Raw genomic sequence first — 26,991 nt, 5'->3', positions numbered from 1 at the left:
TCAGTCCTTTATCTTCATAACACCAAAACAAAGTAGCCATAGTGCTACTTCAAAATTATTTTTATATATAGCTGAAAATGTCAGTTTTGAGCCAAAAAATATTTGCACTAAACTTAGCAGCACCACCAGACCAGCCGAGCATTATGGCGGATGGATTACATTACACTCTCAGAAGACTTAACGTTCCCACGGTGTCACATCAGTTTAGCGATTCGGTCGCAAAAATACATACAGCCTTGATCCGCCACTGCAACCCCAGAGTTAAAAACACACAAGGCCATTACTGATCTGTAAAGCTCATGATATGGGAGGCTAAAAGGCCAAAAAAAATTAGCATGAGCAGGAAGAGCAGGTCACGATGTTGTGTTTGGGCGTAATTAATCTCTGTTTTGCGTTTCTGCATTAGAGGAGTTCTGATTAACCTATGGATCAACAGAAACAAACAGAAGCGGAAAGGATGTGGATCCTGTGGCACGTCTCGGCACACACACGCACGCACGCACGCACATCCTGGGGCCGGTCACGTTTCCTTCTGCTGAGGTCGGGTCTGTGATCAAACTCTCAAGCTGTGTATATAACAGCACATCCACAGCGTGAATGCTGGTGTGTTTGGTGCCCGCTTGAATAGAGAGAAAAATAGCCGATGAGAATAGAGCAAAACTATTTCATTTGAAAACAACGAGTTATGAAAACACAGTCCCTGGGAGAACAGTAACGAGCGGTTTATGGAAAAAATAACAATTTACAGAGTGTCACCACCCTTGACAAAACTCCTGCAGGGACAATTTCAGCCACAGATAAAACTCCCAAAGTCCCAGCAAAAAAAAAACACAAAAGAAAACAATCACAAAAGATAATGCTGCTATTCTTTATCAAAAGGAAAATCCCCCCAAAAACTTAATGTCTATTGACCAGCAAATAAACTTATGGTTAAATAGCATGAATGTAAAGCACAAACACACTTGTGTATATGTACATATATGCGTATACATATTTTTAATGTTTATTAAAGGGTTAAGTTCACCCAAAAATGAAAATTACCCCATGATTTACTCACCCTCAAGCCACCCTAGGTGTATATGACATTCTTCTTTCAGACATACACAATCGGAAAAAGTGCAAAAAAAGTGCATCCATCCATAGTAAAAGTTATCTACACGGCTCTGGAGGGTTAATAAAGGCTTTCTGAAGTGAAGCGATGTGTAAGAAAAATATCCATATTTAAAACTTTATCAACTAAAATAACTAGCTTCCGGCAGACGGTCGAACGCATCGATTTATGGCGGAAAAGTAACACTTAACCTGACGCACAACATAATGACGAACGCAGAAGTGCAGAGGATAGAGCAAAACAAAACACCAGTCATGAATTAGAAGTCTAAAATGACAATTATTTAAGAGAAATGTCGGAGGAGCTTGAGTTTGTTGCCCAGCCCTGTTTGTTTGACCCGCGAGAGGCGTCTAAACTTACGATACTCCTACATCCTACGTCACTCTTACTCTTGTGGCGCAAGTAGTATGCGTAGTATGCGTATGGTCGTCTGCTGGAAGCTAGTTATTTTAGTTTTAAAGTTTTAAATATGGATATTTTTCTTACATGAACACATGGTTTCACTTCAGATGGCCTTTATTAACCCCTCAGAGCAATGTGGATTACTTTTATCATGTATGGATGCACTTTGATGGACTTCAAAACAAAAATGACCATTCACTGCCATTATAAAGCTTGGAAGAGCCAGGACATTTTTTTTAAAATAATTTGTCTGAAAGAAGAATGTTGTATACACCTAGGATGACTTGAGGGTGAGTAAATCATGGGGTAAATTTAATTTTTGGGTGAACTATCCCTTTAATGCACATTATATTAAAATATAACCTAGTCATGGTGTATATAGGGATTCAGCTAAAAGAAACCCGCAATATTCCCTTTAACGTCCAACTGAAAGGAGCGACTCAAGTTGAAACAGCAGGAAGACTTATTTCACATCTTTTATATCAGTTATTATTGCTTCACTAATGTACCTGATGTCATAAAAAGCCAGCTTTAGTTCACAGCTGATGCCATAGAGGTGTAACAGCAGTGATGTCATCTTTATTTCATGCCACTGACAGGTGGTCTGACTCTAAATGTAATATTTTCCATCAAGCTGCTCATGGGTTAATCATGATCTAGACACCCACGACCCAGATAAAGCTTAACCGCAGCTATGGGCTTGATATTCATAATGCGTAACAAATCTCATTAGAGGCCTGCTGATCTAGGATCATAATTGTGATGTTTATACCAGTTCAGGTGATTGCATTATGACACCGGGATGTTACCTGTGTCATAATCCTTTTAGTTGTGTTGCCAGATAAATTTGATCCAGGCTATGGGCTCGAGGGGAGCCGTTATTGAGATAAATACGCCTCTCGATCAGGGGATTTTGCTCATCAAGAGTTACCCAGCAGGTTTTGAATATGACACTCAGTCAGCGCTGATCTCATAAAAGCAAATTCAAAGCAAAAACCAAATCCAGCCCTGACTTCAAAGTGTTTTTCAAAATAATTCCTGACATTGACTGAAATCTGTGTTCCCCAGCAGAGACGTAACAAATCCAGATTTTCAAATAACTGACTTCAAGGACTCTCAGACAGGTCTATATATATATATATATATATATATATATATATATATATATATATATATATATATATATATATATATATATATATATATATATATATATATATATATAATAAAATAATATAAGAAGATATGAAAAATATAAAATAAATACAAATTAAAAAGATTAATACATAATACAACATACAAATTAAATAATAATAAAAAGAAATAGATAAATTACAGATTTTAGTACGGCTGCCTGATTATGGCAACAATCATAATCACGATTATTTAACATGATTATTGGTGGGAGATATTATCAAAGATATTATATGATGGGAGATATTTCATGATACGAGTCATTTTAAATGTCAGTAAAATTTCACAATTATCAATACTTCAGCAAAAACTAATACTAGGTTAATTAATGTCTTCTGTAACTGTTTTGAAGACTTTTTCCTTACAAGTAAACAGTTAGCAATACAATAAAAACAAAGAAACTAAATTACAAACAAAACCAACAAAAAAATACAACAGAACAAAATTACAAATTAAATAAACAGTGCTTTAGGTTTTTCAGGAAGATGTACTCCTGGTATTCAGATAAGTAATACCCTACAACAGAAATTGAATAAAGTCAAATTACATACACTTAAGACATAACCGACTGTGTTTACGAGGATACTTAACAAAACGGCATTTTGACCATTTAGGCGAGAATCTGAAGCCCACAGTATACATCGCTTATGCGCGTTCTGCCCTATCTCGGAGCGCGCGCACAGGAGGCTGTCTAGGGAACTGTATATCTTTCGCGGCTTAATGTGCTTTTAATAACACTGTTTAATATCAAGCACGTCCCGCAGTTTAGCAACAGTAGACTGCATTTTACAACACTCACTTATTTAGCTGATTTGGTTGTCAAGTTTGGGCTTTAGGGGAGGAACGAAAGAACACCACAGTAAAGGAAAGGAAGGTACACGGGACGGAATGGGAAAATGAAAAATCAATTACAATTAATCACACAGCCCTAGTTTTTAGACCTCATTGCTAACCCCCTCCCCTCCAAATACTAGCCCACTTCCACTCTTCAGGCAAATGCATCAGCAAGCTGGATGGTTGCATCTCAGTGTGATTTTTGTCAAGAGCTGTCTGGTGCAAGGATTCAATAGAAAAGCTATTTGCACTTGAGTGCACAGTCTGACCTTGAGAAGCTATGAGTTCAAAACAAGAAATGCCCAGACACAGCGGTCCACCAGGACCATCTAAGCATTTACCTGCCTCCCATTGAGATGGAGTGCTAAGAGAGAGTTGGCCGGTGTAGTACACACTGCTGAAGGCACAGAAATGCAGCAGAACATGCCTCACGGTTGCACCTCGGCATGTCATCTCTTTCACGCCTCAAGTCTCAAGTCACTTTGCAATTCTCATTTGGGATAACTGCATGAGATAGCGTGTTTGTTCACTGGACCGACAATTAACTCTGACTCGTCTTGGCTATTGGATTTGACCATTATTGCTGAATTTATGAGTGTTTGGTCAACATTTTCTTCAATTCCCAGTGTAAATATTGAATATAATAAGGTGTTTGTGCCGCAGGGAGAAAGTAGTAGATTGTGAAGCATACCCAGATTCAAATTACATGTGAGGTTGGATCATGTTCAGTTTATGCCAATATAGTTCATAAATGGAAAAATGAAAAAATAAGAGGACAAGATAAAAAATGAACAGTGTTTATAGGCATATAAAATGCTTATCGCCCTTCAACTACGGCTGTTTCTCATAATGACACAGATGAGATAATCTAAAGCTTTTCAGATGAAGGTGTGACAAATAAACTAATTACTCAATCTGTGAATTAAAGGTAAGGGTGCTCCGATTGATCGGTCGCCGAACATAATCGGCCGATAATTGCTTTGGGATGTGTGATCGGCGGTCTCTATAAAGGCCGATCCAGAAAAGCCGATCAGATGACGCAAAACTCGCGAGACAATTTTTTTACGCCCTGGTAAAAATTGCTTCATCGGTCTGGCAATTCTACAACAGGGCTCTCAAGTGTAAAGCATTGAGCGTGACAGTCACTCATTTCGGTCTTTTGTCACGCTCTCCCGCCACACATTGTATTTCTCACGCTGAAAAACTATTTGTAATATATTTAATATGCCGCAGCGGCCAAAACTCTGGCCGCGCCGCTCTCACTGTGGAACCGGCATGAATCAAGCGCGTTTCCTCTGGTGTTGTTCGTCGAGCTACACAATAGCCAATCAGAAAATAGCACTATTGTATCTGGGTAAGATTTAACGCAACAACCAATGACAAAAATGTATATGTTCATCAGCGGTTACAGTTATATCAAGCAAGGATACGTTTGTGTTTTATTTTTGTGATTACACCGGAATGAATGGAGTCCGCAACGGCGATAGATTGAAGCGCGCGTCCGAGTGAAGACTGCGCGAGGCACAGAGCACTGTATCCATGACACTGATCGCCGCGGCAACGAGCGCGCAGCTTAAGTTCAAAAACACATTTTAGCGCTAGATTTCTTATTTAATAGCGAACTAAATGAATGATCTGCTAGTTAACTGAAGATGTTTTATTTAGTTATATTAGGTACATGGTGGGACAGACTTCACTGGATCTAAAAAAAAATCAATCTAACCATAGATGTGACCAGTAGTGGTGGCTTTCTTAATCTGTTTAAAATAATTTTGCAAGGGTTCTTCACACACACACACACACACACACACACAAAAGGTTTCTCTACCTCTCTCTTCCTCTCTAAATGCCCACAAAATCTGACTAAGCATCCCAGAAAAAAGCAAAGTTATAGATACAGATATGGAAGTTGTTAGTTTTTTTTTTGTTTTTGTTTTTGTTGCTGTGCACTTTACTACCTGTGGTCCTTTAAGTGTATTAGAAAAACTGATGACTGACTGACTCAAAACATTATTTTGGCTATAGCCTTTTTTGTTGCTGTTTTTAGTTTAAAGTAGTCTAAAGCTAAATTTAAAGACTCAGATGTTATGTCTTTTATTAATTTTATTTTATATTCTACAGGAAAGTTGTATGTCAAGCCCTAAGCTGCTCCCAATAACCAAGCTGCTATGTTAATACATGTTGCTTGCAAATAAATACACAGGTGTCAATTCATTATGCATGGTCTTCTCTTAAATGTAATACTTAATGTACATTGTTGTTAAATATAGTTTAATAAGTAATGCTACATGATAAAAAGAAGTCTTCAAATAGACCCTGTAATCGGTGATCGGTATCAGGTGATACAGCTTCCAGTAATCGGCGATCGGTGATCGGCCCCAAAAATCCTGATCGGAGCACCCCTAATTAAAGGGGTCATATAATGGTACATGCACTTTTACAAGTTGATTGTACTGAAATGTGTGTTGGCAGTGTCTGTACACAGCCATCATATAATGATAAAAATCCATCCAGTGGTTTTGTTTTAATCTCCTTATATGTTTTCCCCTGCCTCAAATCGAGCCGTTCGACCGTGTGACGTCAGACGCTCGGACGCCCCTCCCGCGATTGTTGATTGACAGAAGGGTTTCAACACAGACCCGCCCTCGCTCGTGAGCTAGCTGTCAATCATAGTCCGCGCGGACCGGCGCGGTCATTGTTGATATGCTGGAGCACTGTCTATGAGCAGAATGGCGTCTAAGCGATTGTGGTGTTCTGTTCTTGGGTGTAATAACGAACACAGCAGTCATTTTAATGTTCCTAAATCCGAACAGCCGAAGGCGCAGTGGCTGAGTTTGTTTTCGAAGGGAATATTCCCCACGAGCAACGTCAATGCTCTCATGTTTGCGCGAATCATTTCACACACGAGACTGCTTTATAAACGAGGAGGTATAAAGCTGGTTTTGCTAAGAAGCTGCTCCTGAAAAAAGGATCGGTACCAGATATTCGTGTTCCTGCAGCTGCTCCAGAAGAACTGAAGTGAGTGTAACATTTTATTAAACTTTATATTAATCCTTGTAAATCGCTAGCTGCACGCTTCACAATGAATGCGTCTAAGGTTTACACTCAGGGTACATTACGGCATGTTTTCTATGTATGACGTTCTCAATATAATGCATAATCCCACGTTTATACTGAACAACGTGTTATGGTTATTGTGTTATTGTGTTACAAACAGTGTACGCCAGAGCTGGCTCTGGTGTACGCATAGAACAGAGAGGCGGAGTCAGCAAAGCTCATGATCATTTAAAGTCATATACACTGAAACGGCGTGCTGAAAACAGAGCTGTTTTTTACCAGGTAAAATAAGTGTTTTCTTACAATACTAATGAGAATTTTTAATTAAAGTATATTACAAACTTTTAATTTAGACCCTAAAGAATCATATTAGCTTGTACAAAAATGGCATTATATGACCCCTTTAAGAAGATGACAAGATAAGCCAAAAGGCTTATAGCTGACTGTTCAGGGTTAATGATCTGTCTGATCTAGAAATCTCAAAAGGCAGTCCGTTCCAGAAATCCCTCTCACACACCCCAAACACATGCACTAAAAGATAAGCAGGGTCCAAAATTAACCACACACCTGCCTATTGAGAGTGAATAGAAATATATAGATAATCCTTACCGTCAAAACTGTATTTTGTATTTCTATAATATACATCACACACCAGCCACATTCTACAGCCATCAGTGACATTTCACGCAAACATTCTTCTGCTGCCCACATTACGACTGTAGCCCAAAATCAAACCCTGACAGATTAACAAAGGCCTTTCAAATAATAACATAAAAACGTAAGTGCCTTTTTAAAATACCTTTCATATTCAAAATTTGCACATTTGTATGGAAAAGTCTAATCAGCGTTTTTGAAATCCTGTATGAGTGAAAATGATGTGGCTTTCAACAACTATTGTATTGATACTGTATAATTTATAGCAATGGACAGCAGATGAATTAATCAGATGATATTTGGCCATTTTGACATTATTCTATTAGAATAGATCACTTAGAATAGGATCACTGGGCTGATTAACAGAAGCGTTTGTTCCAAAATTTACTGACAGACTTATCAAATGGAAAACATATTTTGAATGAATTTTGAGCAAATTTTAAAAGGAAATTTAGTTAGCCTACATTATATAACTTATTATTTTTTAACATAATTCTAAATTATGACCAGAAAAATTGAGGAATGGAATGTTGGAACGAATGGAACCCATGAGTTCTACAGCTCAATACATTTTTAAGGATCAACTCTTTCGACAGAATGTGAAGCTAGTTTCTGATCTGCTCTGACAGACAGGGGTCACTGAGCGCCACCATCTGTCTTCAAAAACCACCTGTCCGAAATCTGGACACCCCTAAGAGACTGACCTCGAATAAATATCACAATGTCTTTGTGATCTTGCAGAACCATAAAACGTGAGTACCTTGGATAGGTTTTATGTGTTTTGTTTAAGATGATTAACTGGAGGTGAGATAAGTCTATGAATGTCCTACCATCTCCCTCACAACACCCTCCTTTTGCACTTTCTGAGATTGGGCTGGTCTTCTCTAGCAGTGTCTAAGCCTCGTCTCTCTCCTTTAATCTTCTCACGGCTCAAAGCGGTCTTTAGATGTGAGCAGCTCTACACTCAATCCAAGCTTTCAAAGCAATAGAAGTGAGATACCTTAGGCAAAACCTTCACAAATATTTGAGATAACCACCACACAGGCAATGACCAGACAAATGGTCAAGCAATTCAGCAATCTGAAACAGAGCAGACACAATTAGCAATGAACAAGTGTCTCAAGAAGCTAGGCTAGTTAGGTTAAGTAGATCAGAGTTGTAAGATCTTCAAGCCATGTTGAATGAAGAGCAAAAGCTTCACTTGTAATTTCTATGAACAGATGATCTGCCAGGACGCAGTCAAAGAATATTTTCCTGCAATAGTAATGTCTGTTTTTGCCATCTCTTCACCTACAGAGCGCATTCAATGTGTGTCTGCAAAACGACACACTGTTGTAGCGCATCCCGGGGGACAATAAACAATAGCGTCTGCTACTGAATACCAACAAAGCGCTCCTTTACAAGCCTCTTTTTCAGCAGGGATCTTTTTTCAGGAAGGATGGGTGGAGGCCTGGGTAACAGAGTAACATTTCCCTTTAAACATTGGAGATTAGATTGCAGACCTTCCAAACAGTGACCGTGATAATCTGCTGTGACTTCTTCCATCACGATGGAAATCTTATTCTGCAAAACAGGCTTGGAAAAGCGTTTGAATTCCAGAATGACTTACTGAAAACAATTTTCATATAAAACCCAAGATAAAAGTCATTTTACACATACCACCGCTGGGAAAGTCAACTTTTAAGCCACAATCATTCAGACTGACAGCGTTTTCTTGTTGGAGAAGTTTGCGTATCTCAGGTTCAGTCACTGCAGTAATTTCTGAATTACTAAGAAGACAGGGAAATGTATTTATTTATTTGGTGGCGTTATCGAGGTGATCTGGGAACAGTGGAATTGCCTGGTGAGGGAATGCTGGAGCTTATCAGGGAGTGCCAGGCGGTCGAAGAGGAAGTGGAGAGTCAGAAAAAGGAAAGGCCTAAATGTTGTCTCTTCCATAATTTATTGGTCTTTCTACCACCCTCCTTCTACTTTTCCATTTTTCCTTCCTGTATTTCAAAAGAAAACACTAAGATCACATAATGTTATTTTGCAAAGAATGTTAAAGAGAACCGTTTTCCACACAACTACAAGATATAAACCCCTTTTCCTCAGAATAAAAGGGCTTCAATGTAATACAAACCTTTGAGAGATATTTTAGCCATTACAGACCATTTCAACATTGGTTTAAGAAAGTGACATCTTTGTTTGTTCCTTGGACGTTTACGGTTAGTTGACGAGTCCATTCAAAACATCGGCGGGAGGCGCTTGATGCACAGTTGGATGGCATGTGAATGTTGAATGTGAGAGGAAAACCTGTTCATTCCAAAGGGTTCACATACTTTTTCTTGCCACTGTGTGTGTCTGGGGCGTATATATATACTCAATGACCTCGCATTCGCAGACGACATAGCGCTTCTCGAGAATGATCCAACCCGAGCACAACAACAGCTAACAGTAATGCAGCAAAATGCATCTGCCGTCGGTCTCAAGATAAGCATTGAAAAAAACGTTCAAGTCCAACTAAACGATAAATCCCAAATAAAGACCAATCTGTCAATTGATGGAAAACCGATCGCAATCGCGGACGAGTTTAAGTACTTGGGATCATACATAGTGTCGACCGAAAAAGATGTCAACAACCGTATAGCTTTAGCTTGGGTCGCATTCACGAAACTCAAGACCATTTTGAGATCGCCCAAGAGGCATGTAAAGTTCAAGATGCGCCTATTCCATGCATCGTGCATATCAGTGCTTCTTTACGGATGCGAATCATGGGCGCTCACTCAAGCCCTTGAAGAAAAGCTAAACATCTTTGCTAGAAAGTGCTACTGAATCATGCTGGGAATCAACCAAGCAGAGTCTCACATGACAAATGAACAACTATACAGCACGACAGGTCAACAGCTAATTAGTGACATCATCAGGAGAAGGCAGCATCAGTTCATCGGACACTGCCTTCGCATGGGAAACAATGAACCAGCGCAGATATATGTTCTTTACAAGTCGGAAGTCGCATCGAACCGGCGGGGTAGACCAAGAATATCATACAGGGATTACGTTTATCGGCACTACGAACATCTAGACCTAGATAAAGAAAGACTGCAGGAAGAGCTGACCAGCATGTCAAAAGAAAGAGGACTGTGGAGAAATATCGTCGCGCCTAAAAAGCCCGCCCGGTGATGTGTGATGTGATGTGATATATTTATTTATATATATATATGTTGTGTGTGTGTGTGTGTGTGTGTGTGTGTGCATATTTTGCATGTTGTCATTAATCAAGTTTCTGCAAATGTTTCCCTTACCTTCAAGGACCTATAATCTATATGTTCTATTCTTAAGTGCTCTTTGTCTGACTGGCTTGGAAAAGTCAATGTCTTCCACTGGTTTTGGATCAATCTAAAAAAAAAGTGGGTTTGTATGTTTACTAATCTGCAACTATCTACTTTTATCTAAAAGGATTAATACAGGGTTATTAACCTAACAAAACCTAGCAACAAACCTAAGCACGCACATTTTGAAACGTATGAAATTAGTAATAATGGCACATAGAAATGAGTTTACTAGCATACAGTTAGATACAGACTGACCCAGCCATGCAAATGCAATGTAAACTAATGACCTTCCCGGGCACCTTGGCGACAAACCATAATGACTTGCTTCAGCTTCACCAAAAACAAGACAAATATCGTCCACATATTTTGATCAAATGTTCCCAACCTTTCCGCTAAGAACGTTATTGATAATCATCCAGACTGCGACATGCTTTTACCGCATCTCTTGCAGTATTAACCAGGTAATGATAGTCATCTGGATACGATACTTCAGGTAAATGAACGTTTAATGTTCTGTGTTCTGTGTGAAAAGATTGCGCCTCAAAGTAATTCCACATCATTGTTTATTTTCAGTTTTTGTAAATACCTTAACAGTTCCATTTATAATAGCCTCGAAGTACGCGGTTGTTTTGACACATCCGTGATTTAAAAAATGCTGCCACCGGAAATGCTTCAGGACCAGACATGCATTCCAACATGTTTGTTAATGCTTACGTCCTTGAAATGGTCTATATGGTAGACTAAACTCTAAAACTCTCCACAAGGCATTAGTATTTGAAAATACGTATGCGGATACGGAAATCTGTGGGTCACCAGACAACTGTATAGGCATTTAATAAAAAATAAAAAAACATCAATAATATATCTATGTTATTTTGGGTTATTTGTGAGACACCTTCGACCACAAAATTTAAATTAAAAATGCAGTTTCACTATGGAGAACCACATAGGCCACCCAGTATTAAATTGGTTGCCTATATGGCTTTTTAATTACATATGAGACATTTACACAGAGATTTAAGCATTATAACAGATTCTCTTTTGGTAAACAAACTTGCTACTAATGGGACTGCAATGATGCATATCGAATGCAAAAGCAAATTAGTACTTCATGTAATTACTTTTTATGGAGGGGAGAGCAGAAACTAGTGTTCAAATCATAAATCAGGGCATCTGAGAAAAAAAAGTGACACTATTGAGACAAATAGCATTAAAATTTAAAACATTAAAAATATAGAAATGCAGAGACTATTGCTGTAATACAGCTACTTAAGAGGCCATTGTTTTGTATTACTAGCAGTAAAAAAAGGGGAGTTTAGAACTCACTCTTAAAAAAGATGATTAGTCAATCAATCAGCACTCACATAAACCCTCTTCCTATTAGGATTATCGGTCTAAGCTCGAAGAAAGCACAATTATTTCCAGGCCAAAGGGTCCACATGGCAAACACTTTGACCAATCATATAGTGCATGCCTTTAATCAGTAGCAGAGTAATTATGACAGTACTATGGTGCATTGTGTGTGTGTGTGTGTGTCTCTGGGGAGATGTTCCAGGAGGACAGCAGCCCTTCATCTCATCTTTTAAAAGACTTAAATTAATTTTCAGCAGCACGTCAAGGCAAGCAGCTAAACAATATTGTCAAGATGTACACAAAATGAGGTACAGTACACACAGAGCTGGAATACCAAAACACAAAATACCATGAAATATCAGTTGATAAATAGATACATCAACCTGTCGATTAATCAACTAATATTGGGGCATTTTATGATTATTGGCCAATGAATTGTATTGCATAATTTTTTAATTGCAAAAAACGCAACAAAAAAACACTATTCATACAACAAGACTGCAGCCAGACCAGTCTCTACAATACGCTGATTTCACGCAGCCGCCATTTTGAAATCGAAAGCGAGGCTTCGGTGGGAAGAACCCCGGAAGTACAGATAGACAACAATGCCTTGGACTACCAACCTGAAGCTGCTGCCGCGATTTACACTACTGGATGTTAATATCCACTATAGGATATGTCTATAGTTCGTTCCTGCTTCTTTTTTTACGTTCTGAATTATATATATTTAAAAAAAATTATTTATAAATGAATTTCACTGTATATAGTCTAAAGTATGAAAGAAATGTATGTACATTTTTAGAATAACTAATTTCTATATTAAACACAACAATACGCCATCATATTCGCGACTCTCCTATGATTAAAGGCGATACTTCCGGTTTTCTTCCCACCGGAGCCATTTCAAAATGGCGGCTGCGTGAAATCAGCGTATTGCACAATATCTTAATAGTAATACTTTTCCTATCCTTTTAGTTTTCAAATGTTAATTTTATGATTTTAAAGTTATGATTTTAAGGAGGTCTGCCTAATGTGAAAGAGCTGAGAGTGCTGCTATCTGAACCACAGTGACTAAATGTAAGGTGATCGCCACAGTCTTTTTGCTCTCTCTCTCATCTGTGATTGTGACAATTTGATCAGACAAGCAGGACAAACTTGCGTACGTGCCGTGCCCCAATAACTTCAGTAAGCAAGTTCCATACTCAGCTTTGCTTTATTAATAAATAATTCTTAAGATGTTCCATTTTAAGACTTTTTGCAGATGTTCTCTGCTCAGTCAGTCATGAGAATTAAATGTCATGAGATTTACCTTAATTCTGTCACCAGAAATAGAAACCTCACTCGAGGGACAAACTTCCTTCATGGGCGCACAACTTATCACCTGCGTGCAGGTTTGACAGCTGTATCACTCACAGAGCTGCAACTATCACTCAAAGAGCTGCAACTATCATTCCCAGCCAAAACATTGAAGCTTCAAAAGAAAAATGTTAAAATTAATCTCCAAGTTAATTTGCGAAAGCTGAATGCTGAACAATGTGAATCTGAAGGTGTATCCCAGAAAACCAGGCATAGTCTTTCCAAAACTGATATAAATTTCCAGTGACGCTAAAATGTGTGAGATGCAAAGTACTACCGTGTACACAATCCTAAGGCGGCGTAGTAATCCTCTGCAACTGTGCATTTCAAATCTTTCATGTCTTTATAAAGCTTTGAAGAATGATTTCAATGTCACTTCCAAGATATCAACCTGCACAAGATGTTGGTTAATATTGAGTAAGGTGATTTGGAAAAGCAAAGGATACCTTGGCTTTGATGGTAAATACCTTGAGCCTGCATTTACGCTGATTTCAAGTTCAAGAAAGCCAACTCAGTTTTCTGAAATGTAAAGACCTTTAATACTTAACCAATAAAGGAATTTCTCATTCTGATTTTCTCTTTTCATTAGTAACTTGAGATGTAGGCATACCAAAAGATAAGATATTCTTCAATGAATACAAAGTGCAATAAATGACACAACAGCTGCTTCATATAAAACAAGTCACAAAATAGTATTGTTTTCCAAATGTGTCATATCAGCTAGTCAAATTTTTAGAACACATTTCATTGAGTATTCCCTCCACACACACACACTCAAACAGTATCTGTGCTTATTCTGTGCGTGTCCCATTCTCGGATTAAACCCACTAGCCAATTTGCTGATTCTTCGCAATGCCTGAATAATCCAACCCTAATCCTCGCAGGCTCGATTAAACAGACAAATCTGGCGCTCAGAATCTTTCTGTTTTTAATAGGCACCTCACTTCAATACTCTCTGATCCAGTCATTGCCTGCTGGTGTTTCCTCACATCCTCTGCTCGATGTATTACAACACATCCATTTATCCTAGAAAGAGTCTTCTTTCAATTACCCACTGACCCCTGAGAATATTTGTCCCCAAAAGACGGCCAGCATTCAGTTTTAATTTTATACTAGACCTCTTGACTGTAATGAACAATTAAAATTCACGATTCATTTTGCAGTTATCAAGATCTGGCTATTGTGTAACTAAAAAATGGATAGCTGCAGTCCAGATAAGCTGATACATAATTTCAGTACTATACATACACCGATGATCCAAAACATTATGACCACCCGCCTAATATGCTGTTGGTCCTCCACATGCTTCTAAAACAGCTCCGACCCACCGAGGTATGGACTCTAAAAGACCCCTGAATGTGTCCTGTGGTAACCGGCACCAAGACATTAGCAGCAGGTCCTTCAAGTCCTGTAGGTTGCAAGGTGGAACCGCCGTGGATCGAACTTGTTGGTCCAGCACATCCCACAGATGCTCAATTGGACTGAGATCTGGGGAATTTGGAGAACAGGGCAACACCTTGATCTCTTCATCATGTTCCTCAAACCATTCCTGAACAATGTGTGCAGATTGGTATTTTTATCTTTGGAAGAATTCCATAAATCTCAAAGAGAAATACTTCACTCTCAATCATTCCCAATCTCATTAGTATTCGGAACCTCTCGAAGGCTGTCGTTGTGAGAGGCAGCAGGTTTAAAGGTGAAACTGTTTAAATGAACATTCACAGGTTTTCATCAAGTGCTCAATTATGTATCACACAGTAATAAGGAGCCTGAATTATCAATAGTGGAGGGGAAAAGCAGGCCTGCTCCTGACAGCTCCGGCTATTTTTACACTGATGGGGAGAAGATGAACTCCCTGGTGCGCCTCCTTTACTGATTATTTCTGAGTGGTGAGTGGGAATGAATGGCTAATGACAGGGACTGCCAGAAATGGATTGGGCACAGAGTGAGAACAGGACATCTCTCTCATTCACTTTAATGTGTTTTTTGAAAGTGACGCTCTGTTGGGGGACCCTGGGTTATTATTTTCATAAGTGTTTCCACAGATGTCAAGAGCAAACTGGGAATGGAGGGATGCACGGAGTGCTGCCTGTATAAATTAGGAACAAAATGGATGGGGAAAGATAAAGTGGAAAAAAAAATGTACTCCAGAGATTGCGGTGGCAGAACATCGAGAAAATTATCTGTGCCTGAGCTCAGAGGTCCCCGTTACAACATACAGGGGAAATAAAAAGATTAAATTTGATGCAAAGTCGGGTTGGTGACAATCGAAAACCTGGGCTTAACTGAAAATGCGGGGATCTACTGGAGCAGATCTGGATGGAATACCGATGTCCTCAGGCATGCTGTAATTCACAGACTGCAAGACTTCAGAATTGAGCAAAGCATTCTGGGATAGGAGATGTTTCCACATTGCGATGAGGTGTCAAATAGAGACCCAACTTTGAACGTAGACATGATGTTGGGGCACAGATTTATCTACACCATCTCAAATGCACACGCACACATCGACATGCATGTACTAATGCATACTGCATTACCCTGCTTCAAATCTACATGCTTGATGTAGCTGATGGGAGCAGCAGTGTGTGAGTGAGATATTAGCTCGATATACCGCAGAGATGCAGCATCACCCCAGGGCTTTCTTAGAAGGATAAAATTATCATAAATTATCATAGAAATAGTCTATATGCTTAGATTTCAAGAAATAAAAGCAGGGGCACATTCAAATATCTGTATTGTCTTGCATTGGCAGCAGACTGTTGGGCAATTAAGAAATGAAATGCACATAAATGCAATGGCAAATCAGAGCTTTTTAATTATTTTTTACACATTTCAGTAACATCTTTTTCTAATAATAGAGTTTTAAGAAGTCTGATCCACAAATGAGTGTTTCGTGTTTCACATTTCTCTGTGGCTCAAATCAGTGCTAAAAAAAAAATCACCTGTTGATTCGTTAGATGATGTCACTCGCTTCCAATTTAGATGGTGCAACACTTAATATACACAGTATGCAAGTGCTGCAACCACACTAGAACTGCTATTATAATCAACGCAAAGACACAGTGTGAATAAGAAATGTGTATGTATGTACATGTGTTATACATACACTTATACTAATAACAAAATATCTGTAACATTGTGTTTTGCGCAGTTACTTTGGCAACCAAACTAAAATCCAAATCACTGTATGGCTTAGTGTAGTAAGGCTGTAATTTAATTCAAAAAGCAGGTTTGACACACTCCATAAAACATAAATATTGTAATTTTACTAGTAAAGTAAAATTATTAATATACTTACTACAAAACATTAATTTTTTACAGTGCAGTTACATTACAACAACAATAATACATTTCTGTCTTAATTTTAGATATATTATTTGTTAGATATAATGTTATTATTATGATCTATATTATATTTTTTTATAATAATTCATTTTATTTATTTAAAAAATATGTATTTATTTTAATTAAAAATTATGAATTACTATAGTATCGAAACAGCCCTACTATACAGCTAGCAGGCAAATACGAACATTTTCAAACCGAAACAATACAACTTCAGCAAATGACAGCCAAAAATAACTCCGTAATGAGCCAAAGAGGATCCACCTTAATGACTAAAGGATTTAAGGGAGAAAATCAATGACAGTAATGATCAGTCACTAATGAGGAAAGAAACACACTCGCAAAATGTCAATGAGGGTCACAGAGAGCTGAGCAGCAACGGCCTGAAATTTAATCACAATACCAATAAACAAATTAAAATGTTACAGTTGGTCTCTTTATTGAAGACATTTCAGTGTTTTGATGAAATTCATGATTGTTGTCCCACAACAAAGCACATTTTCTTCATTTCCCTTTGTGTTTGCTCTGACTTGGCACAAGATGTGTGGCTGCTAAACAATAAGGTTTAGATCTAAACATAGTAAGCTCATTTTGGAGCATTTAACCCTTAACACTGCTAATGAAAGAGCATGAAACAAGAGGTCAGTGCCTGAGGCTTGGCCCCCTGATCAATCCCCCCTATTTAAACTATTACTACTTGTGTGGGGCAATGGCCATTCGGTCACTGCAACTTTAGAGGCCAAAAAAAAAAAAAAAGATTTGTGGACCTCACATTGGATTAAACTAAATGTGTTATTCAGAAACAAACCATTCTCCTGGCACCCTTGATTGAATTACAGTAACATCTTTCCTGTAAATCATGGAATGGAGATGGAAACCACATGAAGTGGAATGGAGAATTAAAATGCTAATTAAATCATTGTTCATTTTAGTTAGGATTGTGAAACAGCTCTGACAGTGTATGCGTCTTGTCTGTGAAAGCCCGATGGGAGGATAAAACCAGCGAGACAGAGGGTCTTTACCTCTGAGCTGTCATTAACATAATGAAGTCTTAGCACTCCAAAACACTGGTGTTTGCCAGTGATTCTAACACTCCCTCTGAGAGTCTATAATTACAGCTTATAATGAGAGCTGCGCCAAAATTATTGTTATAGTCACCAGAATGTAAACACCGGTTTAGGACCCTTCAGTTCATGTCTGAAGAAAGAGTGTGTAATTATATGTGAAGATGACTGTTCTCAAAGGTTATAAATGAATGTGTGCAGGGTGTTTTTTTTCCTCTTACAGCAATGAAGTTGAGGCTTTACCCTGCCGCAGGAGAAGAAATTGTGCTGATGAGCTGTAAAGTATCGCTTTCTGTCCTCTAATGGCTGATGGGATGACAGGTGGGCATAACCTCAGTGACAGCTTACTTCTTATTCCTTCTCTAACTTCTTCCTTTCTCTCTCTCCATAATATTCATTGTCCTCCCTCTGTCTCTGGCTAGACAGACAGATATTTACAGTAAAGCCAATACCAGAATGCATTGCAATACACAAGAATAAATCCAAGATGGCGAATGAAACAAGAAAAATGATAATTATAAATACATGTATTATTTCTTTCATTAACGAGAAGTATAAATTAAATCAGTTCAGTGTATTTTAAATTGACTATTTTACCCAATATTTGTGAGTGCTTGTGTATGTGTTTTTACTTAAAGGCACACTGTGGAACTTTTCAACCTTTATAATATATTACCAAAACCCATTGAGATGGTACATCGACTTACAATAGGTTGAATGACACGTCTGCCGTAGCCTGAAGGTGTCTGTATCGCTTTTACTAGCACTATGTAACTTCGGGTTTCGGGTAGGAACCCGAGCACAAAAAGAACTACAAAATTCAACCGCTTTACGGCATACATCACTTCCCCCACCACCCACAACTTCCTCAGATTCTGACGTGAGTGCTCAACTCGCGTTTGATTGCCGTCTGTATGTTTTCGTCATGGCCGAACCAACAGCTACAAGGAAGAAGGCAAAGGTTTTGTCAGAGGACACAAAAAAAAAAAGAAAAAGCATAGTGACAAATGTAAAGCCAGGACGAGGATCACCATTGGTCCAGCGCTCGCTGGCGTGAGCTACAGGAGGAGGAGGGGTGCCCGACCGATGCTGACGCTTGCCTGCACACAAATGCCGTTTCCAAGGTGACCCAGATAAATCATATAAGTAGTGTAGTATTTTCTGGTATTCCGGCCACAGCCGATGGTGTTATGAGTGTAATAAAATGCCCACCACAGTGCAGGGCTCGCACAAATAGTCGACTCATGTCAAATGTACATTAAATGTAGTGAACGTGCCCACGACTCAGTGCCCACAAACACTACACACAACATGTCCCACGGTTTCTGTAAAACGAAACCAACACACATAAGTTACAGTCAGCTCAGGCCGACGGTGTTTTTAGTGCAGTAGAAATGTGCCCACCGTCCCGCGCCCACATTCACTCACAGACATGTTAGCACTAAGCCCCACGGGGCTCGCCCCGCTCGCTCTCTCTCAGCAGACTGCTATAACCCCTCATTTACACTGCACACGTCTGCGGCGCATTACGGCTGCGACACGGTTTTATTCCGTCCTTCACACAGTGCCAACTCACTTCTGGGAAGCTTCTGAAACGCGCCGCTTCGCGGCCGGTGTAAACACACGCATTGACTAGAATGGCCGCGATCAGCTCCGGTAGCCGTGTCGCAGCCGTAATGCGCCGCAGACGTGTGCAGTGTAAGGGAATCGAGCGCGGCAAGGCTGCCCGCCTCAAACACTGCACACAATCTAAAGACATGGGAGGCTGACCCACTGTCTATGGGCTGACCGGTTGACTGTTTGTTGACTTTTGCGACAGTGCTGCGGAGCTTGTGGCCTCTAGGGACGCTAGACGTGAAAGTTACTGGTCGAGCGCCACTAGTGGCCAAAAGTTCCGCGGTGTGCCTTTTAGATAACAGTGTGATTAGGGATACACCGATATGAAAATTTTGCCCGATACCGATAATACTTTATATTTGAAAGCCGATAACAGTTATAATAGCCGATACATTTAAAACCACATTTTTATATAATTTTTGAGAACCTGATTACAAAAACAAAAGTCTCAACATTAAAAGCCATGTCCCAAGCACACAATAATATGTATAACTATATATACTCATTATAATTTTATGTAGCCTATATATGACAGACTTGCATGTTGCACTTAACAGTATTTTGCTTTTTTAAGTGATTCCAATTTTAAGCAATTCAGAAACACCATGGTGAAAAAAAGCACATCTGAAGTGGCTCAGCTAAAGGAAATAATACCTTATTTATAGGCTTTAATATATCGACCAAATTTCTATTATCGGGTCGATAACGATAACATTAAAAATGAACATATATTGGCCAATACCGATATGGTGGCTGATATATCGTGCACCCCTAAGTGTGATACTCTAACAACATGTTAACAGCAAACTCTTTTGAAATCATTTGATCACTCAATCTGCAGTCTCTACGGCTTCCCACAACTAAAGATTTATAGTCGACTAGTAGTCGTTCACTTAAGCCATTAGTCAACTAGTCGAACATTAATGATATTAATTTAATTAGGCATCAGAAATTGGTTTTCAGGGCTGAGAAAGAATGTAACATTGCTAACATTGTTTTACATTACAGAAAAATACGCACTTAAGCCTTTACATAAAGCTTGCCGCTGCGCACCGGCAAAAGTAATGATTATGAATGTGTCAGAAAAACAGCAAGGAGACTGTCTGAACATCTTAAAACAAAGTTAAACATGTCATGCAGTAAAGCGTGGTACTAATTTAGCTTCCACACTCGAACACTTGGATATGAGCCTAATCATAGCGCACATTTAGCTAGGTTAACGTTAGAGCAAGCAGCCATGTAAAGTGGCTTACATTAGGCTACTACTTGAGTGTTTCAAATGTTAAGACAAGTTAAGTTTGTTGGTAGGTGAACGTTCAGATTTCCTTCTGGACGTAACTATCACAAGAACCGGCCTTGTTAAAGGCAGGGTAGGCAGGTTTTTTCCAAAAAACTTTTTCCCAAATTTGTTTAAACTGTCTTTATATACCAATACATAATTAAAATGTAAATACTCTGAAAAGGAGAGCATAAAAAATTCGACTGTCTGTAGTCCTCTCAGGGCTGCAATAAACACAGCTACTTATTTTCATTCGGAACGAATGAAATGATTGGCTGGGCGACTGTCACTCTCCCTCGCTACCATGGCTACCACCCCTGCTGCTACAGGAGCTGCCCACATGCGCGCACCCGTTTGACTCGAGGAGGGGAAGAGGCACGTACCGGCCGGAAGCTAGGAAGAATCACAATTATGGCAGAGAAAGAGCAGTCAAAATTCCCAGTACCTGCATCCAGTCAGCGAAGGCAAACAAGGCAAAAAAAGGAAGAGAGTATTCTGCTTCGCCCTCGACCCCGGACCTGTCCTTGAGCCGACGATGCGGTACTTGTCTCCGGAGTGTAGTCCTCATCAGAGCCAACAGTGCTTTCATCATGGAAGCTCTTACATGCAAAACACCGTATATGTTATGAATCTTACACGAAATTCACCTTCATCACAGTGTAACTGATGGTAACGGGAAAACGTGCATCAATGCAACCTGTTTTTAGCTTTGCCTTGTGTTACTAGCTCGTTACCGAATCAAACTCAATATATATTTTAAACTTTACCAGTATCGATATGCTAGCTTGATAGTGAGTACTAACAGCCATGTTAGTTGTTTATATGCATAATAATAAAGTTAGGTATTTTATTACATGTGATTCTGACATAATGTCACTACATGCACTGCGCTCCTCTCTGCTCGGCACTGGTAAACGCGTCGCGCGTTCATGTGTTTTGGGGGCGTGGCTTTGGAAGGAGCCCAGAAGGGAGGGGGTGGGAGTGAATGGAATAAGTAGCTGTGTTTATTGCAGCCCTGAGAGGACTACAGACAGTCGATTTTTATACTCTCCTTTTCAGAGTACTTACATTTTAATTATGTATTGGTATATAAAGACAGTTTAAACAAATTTGGGAAAAAGTTTTTTTTAGAAAAAACCTGCCTACCCTGCCTTTAACTATCTGCCTGTCACAGACTGTGTGTGACTTCCTGAAGATTTTTTTTTTCTTTTCTGCGACTGACTAATTAAAGTTTGGTCTACTATTAGGGGGCAGCCCTCTCATGAAGTGTTGTCAAAAGTGCATGGAGCTGCTGTAGAGCGTTCCAAGTCAGTCAAGTATGAGGTTATATGACGGTTAGAATTTGGCACAAGGCTTCTGCAGCAAAAAGAACAATTCTCACAACATAAAAAAAAAACAATCCTAAAAATGATTGTGTCCTAGGTACTATATTCTATGATAATACAATATTTTTCACTAGAATACAATTTTAGATGCTACCATATTAGGTCAATGTTTTAAGTTAAAACATTTCTGACAGTGCAAACAGAGAACTCCAGGTACAAAGGAACGATCTGGCAGACAGACAGAAAGTTGCTGTCACTGCATTTCAGGACTGGATGATTCCTGACCAGCCATATGAGATTACACTGGATTTCAGCAGTGGTAATTACTCTGTCACTTCCTCTACAGGCGCTCAGCTAGCTCAATAAGATTACTCTTCGCCTGAGTTGTATTAACTGGATTTTCAGGATTCATTTAGTTTCATGTCAATAGTTTTGATGCTAAGTTATCAAAAGAAAATCAATATTGTTATGGTAATAGGAATGCAATATCCAATATGAATATTATTTAAATTAATTGGTTTCATATAACGATTTGCAAGTCTTCTTTACAAGACACAATGGAACTTCAAGAATTAATTGCACCAGCTGACATTCATTTGCACGCGCTGTCTGTGTTGTTTCAACGTTCTCTAAAGGAATTATGCAAATTAGGAAATGGTGCAAAGATACTACAAAAAATTGCAATTTGCCTTAATTTAAATATGCATGGCTTGGTTAAACTGGACTGTAAGTTGCTAGTGAATAAGACATAGGTGTTGGCTCTGAAATGCATCACACTCTGTTTCTCTCATTAAGATATTATTATAATATACATTATTATATAATCTGTGTCTGAGAGATGACAGGAAGGAGTCTCTGCGTCTGACCTCAGTGTCTCAAGTCATGAATTGTTACATAGATTCCTGTTAGACCAGACAGAGAGCAGAGTAAAAGCATCAACACACCGTCACCCTGCATGAGTTCAGTATCTAAACTGATACATCGGCCCGACAGCCTGCCACAACACCACGTCAAGTTAAATTGAATGATAAATGGACAGACACACATTGGTGTTCTGAGCTGCACTAGGACTATATGATCTTATCCAATTTAAAAATAATAATAATTCACTCAAATATATTGATTTATTTATTTTTCTTAATAAAGATTTAGGCCACTGTGGTTCTATACTGACCATAGTTCTATACAACTAGATTTATGTGTGTAATAGTGGAATGTTTATTCTTACTTTATCGTGCTTTGTCAACACAATAATACAATGGCACATCAAAGGACAAATTGCGTTATGTGGGTGCAGTTACTATAAATAAGTACAACTGTTCTACAACATCATCACTGTACAAGCTCTGTGATGTAAAAACATCTCTGGTAACACTTTATTTTGATGGTCCCTTTTGAACATTCTGTTGACTATAAGTAGCTTATTCTAACCCTAACCCTACCAGTCTACTACTATACTAACACTCTAATGAGAGTTAGAAGACATGTAGGTGCAACATTGCTTATATAGCCAACAGAATGTATTAAAGGGGCCATCGAAATATAGTGAAACCACTTCTCCAATAGGATGTGGCATGTCTTTTTAAAAATGGATTATGATGCCATTACACATTATGTGTAAGTGTATTTCCAAGAATGTCAATAGGCCAAGAAGAGAGTTGGGAAAGTCGCCCACTAGTTTTCTCATGACCCCATACCGCACTGAGCACGTTCCTCTGGGGACACAGCACTGAGAGAGGGACTCCTCTCGCTTCCGTATATGGGACATCCTGATACACAACACAACCCACATCTCAAACCCTAACAAACATGGCAAAAATGAAAACTGCAATGAGCCCAAAATGTGTTTGGACACTTAAAGGGATAGTTCACCCCAAAATGAAAATTCTGTCAGTAATTACTCACCCTGATGTTGTTCCAACCCCGTAAGACTTTCGTTCATCTTCGGAACACAAATTAAGATATTTTTGATTAAATCTGAGAGCTGGATCACTCCTCCATAGGCTTCTAAGGGATCGAAACTTGCCGGCCAAGAAAAGTTAAAGACATTGTTAAAATAGTCCAAGTGACTACAGTGGCTCAATCTTAAGTTTATCAAGCAACGAGAATACTTTTTGTGCGCAACAAACAAACCAATATAAATAATTTATTCAACTATTCATTTCCTTGGGCCTCGAGATTTCGCATGGTGTAACAGCGCAACGCTTCTGTGTTGTCAAACCAAATGGCATTTGCTAACAAATGATGCTAAAGCATTTCTCAGAAGAACCAACTTTTCTGATACTTTCAAATATTTAAAATTATTTCTTAAAGTGAGTTTTAGTGGATTTATGAAGTCAGTCCCTCTAAATTTCATACAGGTTTAGATGGTCGCATTAATTATGGACATGAAAGTGTCCAAATACTTTTTGTCTTAATTTTAAACAATAAATCTATTCTTTTAACATTTTAAACATGACAATCTTTTTTTTATTTAGGCTAACAGATAGTTGAAAAAAAAAAAGCTTTCTTCAAAGAAATACCACTTAATCTGATATTTTGTAATCTGATGCAAAGACATTCAGACATTTTAAGTGTGGCTTAAGTGGCCACATACTTTTTCGGACACTTAAAATCAACAAAGTTTTCAGTTAGATTCTAGAGCAGCAGTCATTGCTGTTGGAACTTGGAGTTGTTGCTTTGTTCTTCTAGATCTAAACATAAAGACAGGACAAATGAAACCTTTTGAATTACCCCTGAAATTACTTTGTTCTTACCAGTGTCGCCAAAAGGCCAACAAGGGCTTTTACCAAAAGCCAAGCTTTGACTTGTACACGCTACCAAAGCAATGCAGGATTACAGTAACTTATGATGTTCTTCTGAACTAATTTTATCCCTGCCACCTGGGCTTAACACAGAAACCGGCGATGGAATTTTTCTGAGCTATTTAATTCCAGAGGGTTTAGTAAATCCTTGGTTTGCACTACAAACGTGAGACCTGCAGCTCTAGATTTCACATTCAGTTCAAACTTTTCCTGCGGTTACAGTATTACAGACAATTAGTATTAAGTCATTTCACTATTTCTCACTTGCCTCCATCACAGATCAACACTGATCAAGTTTTGTCCATTTTTTGTTCCTAATCAAGTCAAGGAAATACCGAGCTGTTAACCCATTTCATTTTCACCCACGTCCCTCATTTCCAGGCACTGGAGAGAAGAGGACGCACCTGCAAAATGTGTGGCTCTGTGCATGTTTGCATGAGAAAACAATGATAAGTAATCTCAGTACTCCCATAAGTCAGATCCTGTTCCTTACAACTGCTACAGTATTACTACATACGGCACTCAGATCCAAACAATGCCAATTGTTTATACTTCACACATAGAATAATTCAAGGAAAATGACATTATTGCCCAGAAAAGCAGCTTGTCAAATGATTCCGTAAGCAGCAGATGACCACACCCAGGATGAAACTAGCCTACTCATGGAAATGTTTAGATAACAGTGTTTTATAAGGGCATGTGACTCAAGGGTTTACCTTTACTAATGTGCGACACCAGGTAGTAATAAATAACACATTATATATGTGCGACACCAGGTAGTAATATATAACACATATATAACATAACACATAGCCTAATGGCTATGTGTTATGTTCATTTAATACCAAGTGGGAGGAAAGAGACTAAACAAGTATAACAAAATAAGCAAAATAATAAGACATTTTTTAATTAGGCCTATATTAATTACATGTTATATTAATATTACAATACACACACATTTACTTGGAGATTCAATAGAAGTAATGGTTTTTATACTGTAGCCTACTTAACTGTCTCTATCCCCTTACACTAACCCTATAGCCTACCCATCACACAAAAATATCAACATACATTTAAAAAAAAAAACTTTAATTACTTTATTTTTATACCAGATTTACAAATGAGGATGTCCAGAGAGGTTTTTGGAGATTTTGGTCACTTCTGGGTACAAATTTGTCCCCCAGATATAGTAAGGTACACACACACACACACACACAATCATAAATAAAATAATATATAAACATTGTTTTAACGTGTAGTTTAACTAGCAGGCGCCTTTAATAACCTACATTGCTGATCAATTTATGGCTTACAGTTTTTACATTTGGACTGGAAACAGCCAATAAAACCAAAAAATATGTAGGCAACATGATTTTTTTTTTAACAATATATATTAGTCATACTGTTGACTTGTAATGTTGACTTAGTTGTTTTGTTTTTTAATCGTTGGACTCTGGAAACATCTTGAATGAAACCGAACTACCCAGTTCGTGAAAACATTAAGTATTTACATAACCAAAGCACACAGAAATAGTAAATATAGTGGTTTAGAAGCAGCCTACCTGAAATACAGCAGAGAAATGTGAATATTGGCAGGCAGGTGTGAAGTTTCGCTGCAGTTAGCGTCTCCATGGCTCAGCATGTGAAGAGTGTCCGCTCTGCGCGCGCTCGTCCGTATTCACTGCTGCGCGTGAAGTAGATAACAGTTATCTACAAACTAATCAAAGAACTAGGACTCTTTCAAGTGTCCTGAAACTATGTGTTCTCCTCAGAACCAACGATGTTCACCGTGAGAAGACCGACGCTACTACATAATCCTAGCAGAAATCATCTTTGACTCCTCAGAATTCAGTGGTATGAGACCGAACAAGTGTCCGTTTGTTTCGCGGCGTATTTCCCAGTGAATTCTCTCAGAGAGTGCGAGAGTTTCTCTACGCACTACACAGCCAACAACGAGAGTGCGGTGAACACAGTATAGTTCAGTCCGAGATGAATGCACCTGCACTCGCGCGCAACGCCCCCCCCCCTGCGTGCACTGACACGTCATCGCTTCTGTTACAGGTGAAGTCTGCAAAAAAAAAAAAAAAAAAAACAGACAGACAGATAGATAGATAGATAGATAGATAGATAGATAGATAGATAGATAGATAGATAGATAGATAGATAGATAGATAGATAGACAGATAGATAGATAGATAGATAGATAGATAGATAGATAGATAGATAGATAGATAGATAGATAGATAGATAGATAGATAGATAGATAGATAGATAGATAG

At 38.6% G+C, this 26,991-nt stretch overlaps 1 protein-coding gene across 1 annotated transcript in view; it reads right to left on the bottom strand.

Moving 5' to 3' along the window:
* Positions 1–26,678, bottom strand: part of esama (endothelial cell adhesion molecule a) — a 54,110-nt gene extending 27,432 nt beyond the window's left edge. Inside the window, exon 1 of the mRNA XM_056244124.1 lies at positions 26,275–26,678. Coding sequence (XP_056100099.1) covers positions 26,275–26,344 — 70 coding nt within the window. The 5' untranslated portion in view covers positions 26,345–26,678. The remainder of the gene's footprint in view (positions 1–26,274) is intronic.
* Positions 26,679–26,991: the final 313 nt, after the last annotated feature.

Source organism: Rhinichthys klamathensis, unplaced genomic scaffold (genome assembly GCF_029890125.1).
Source record: "Rhinichthys klamathensis goyatoka isolate OS25496 unplaced genomic scaffold, OSU_Roscu_1.1 h1tg000925l_1, whole genome shotgun sequence".
Lineage (NCBI taxonomy): Eukaryota > Metazoa > Chordata > Actinopteri > Cypriniformes > Leuciscidae > Rhinichthys > Rhinichthys klamathensis.
Note: the sequence above shows the minus strand (reverse complement) of the source record. Positions and strands in the feature narration are given on the sequence as shown.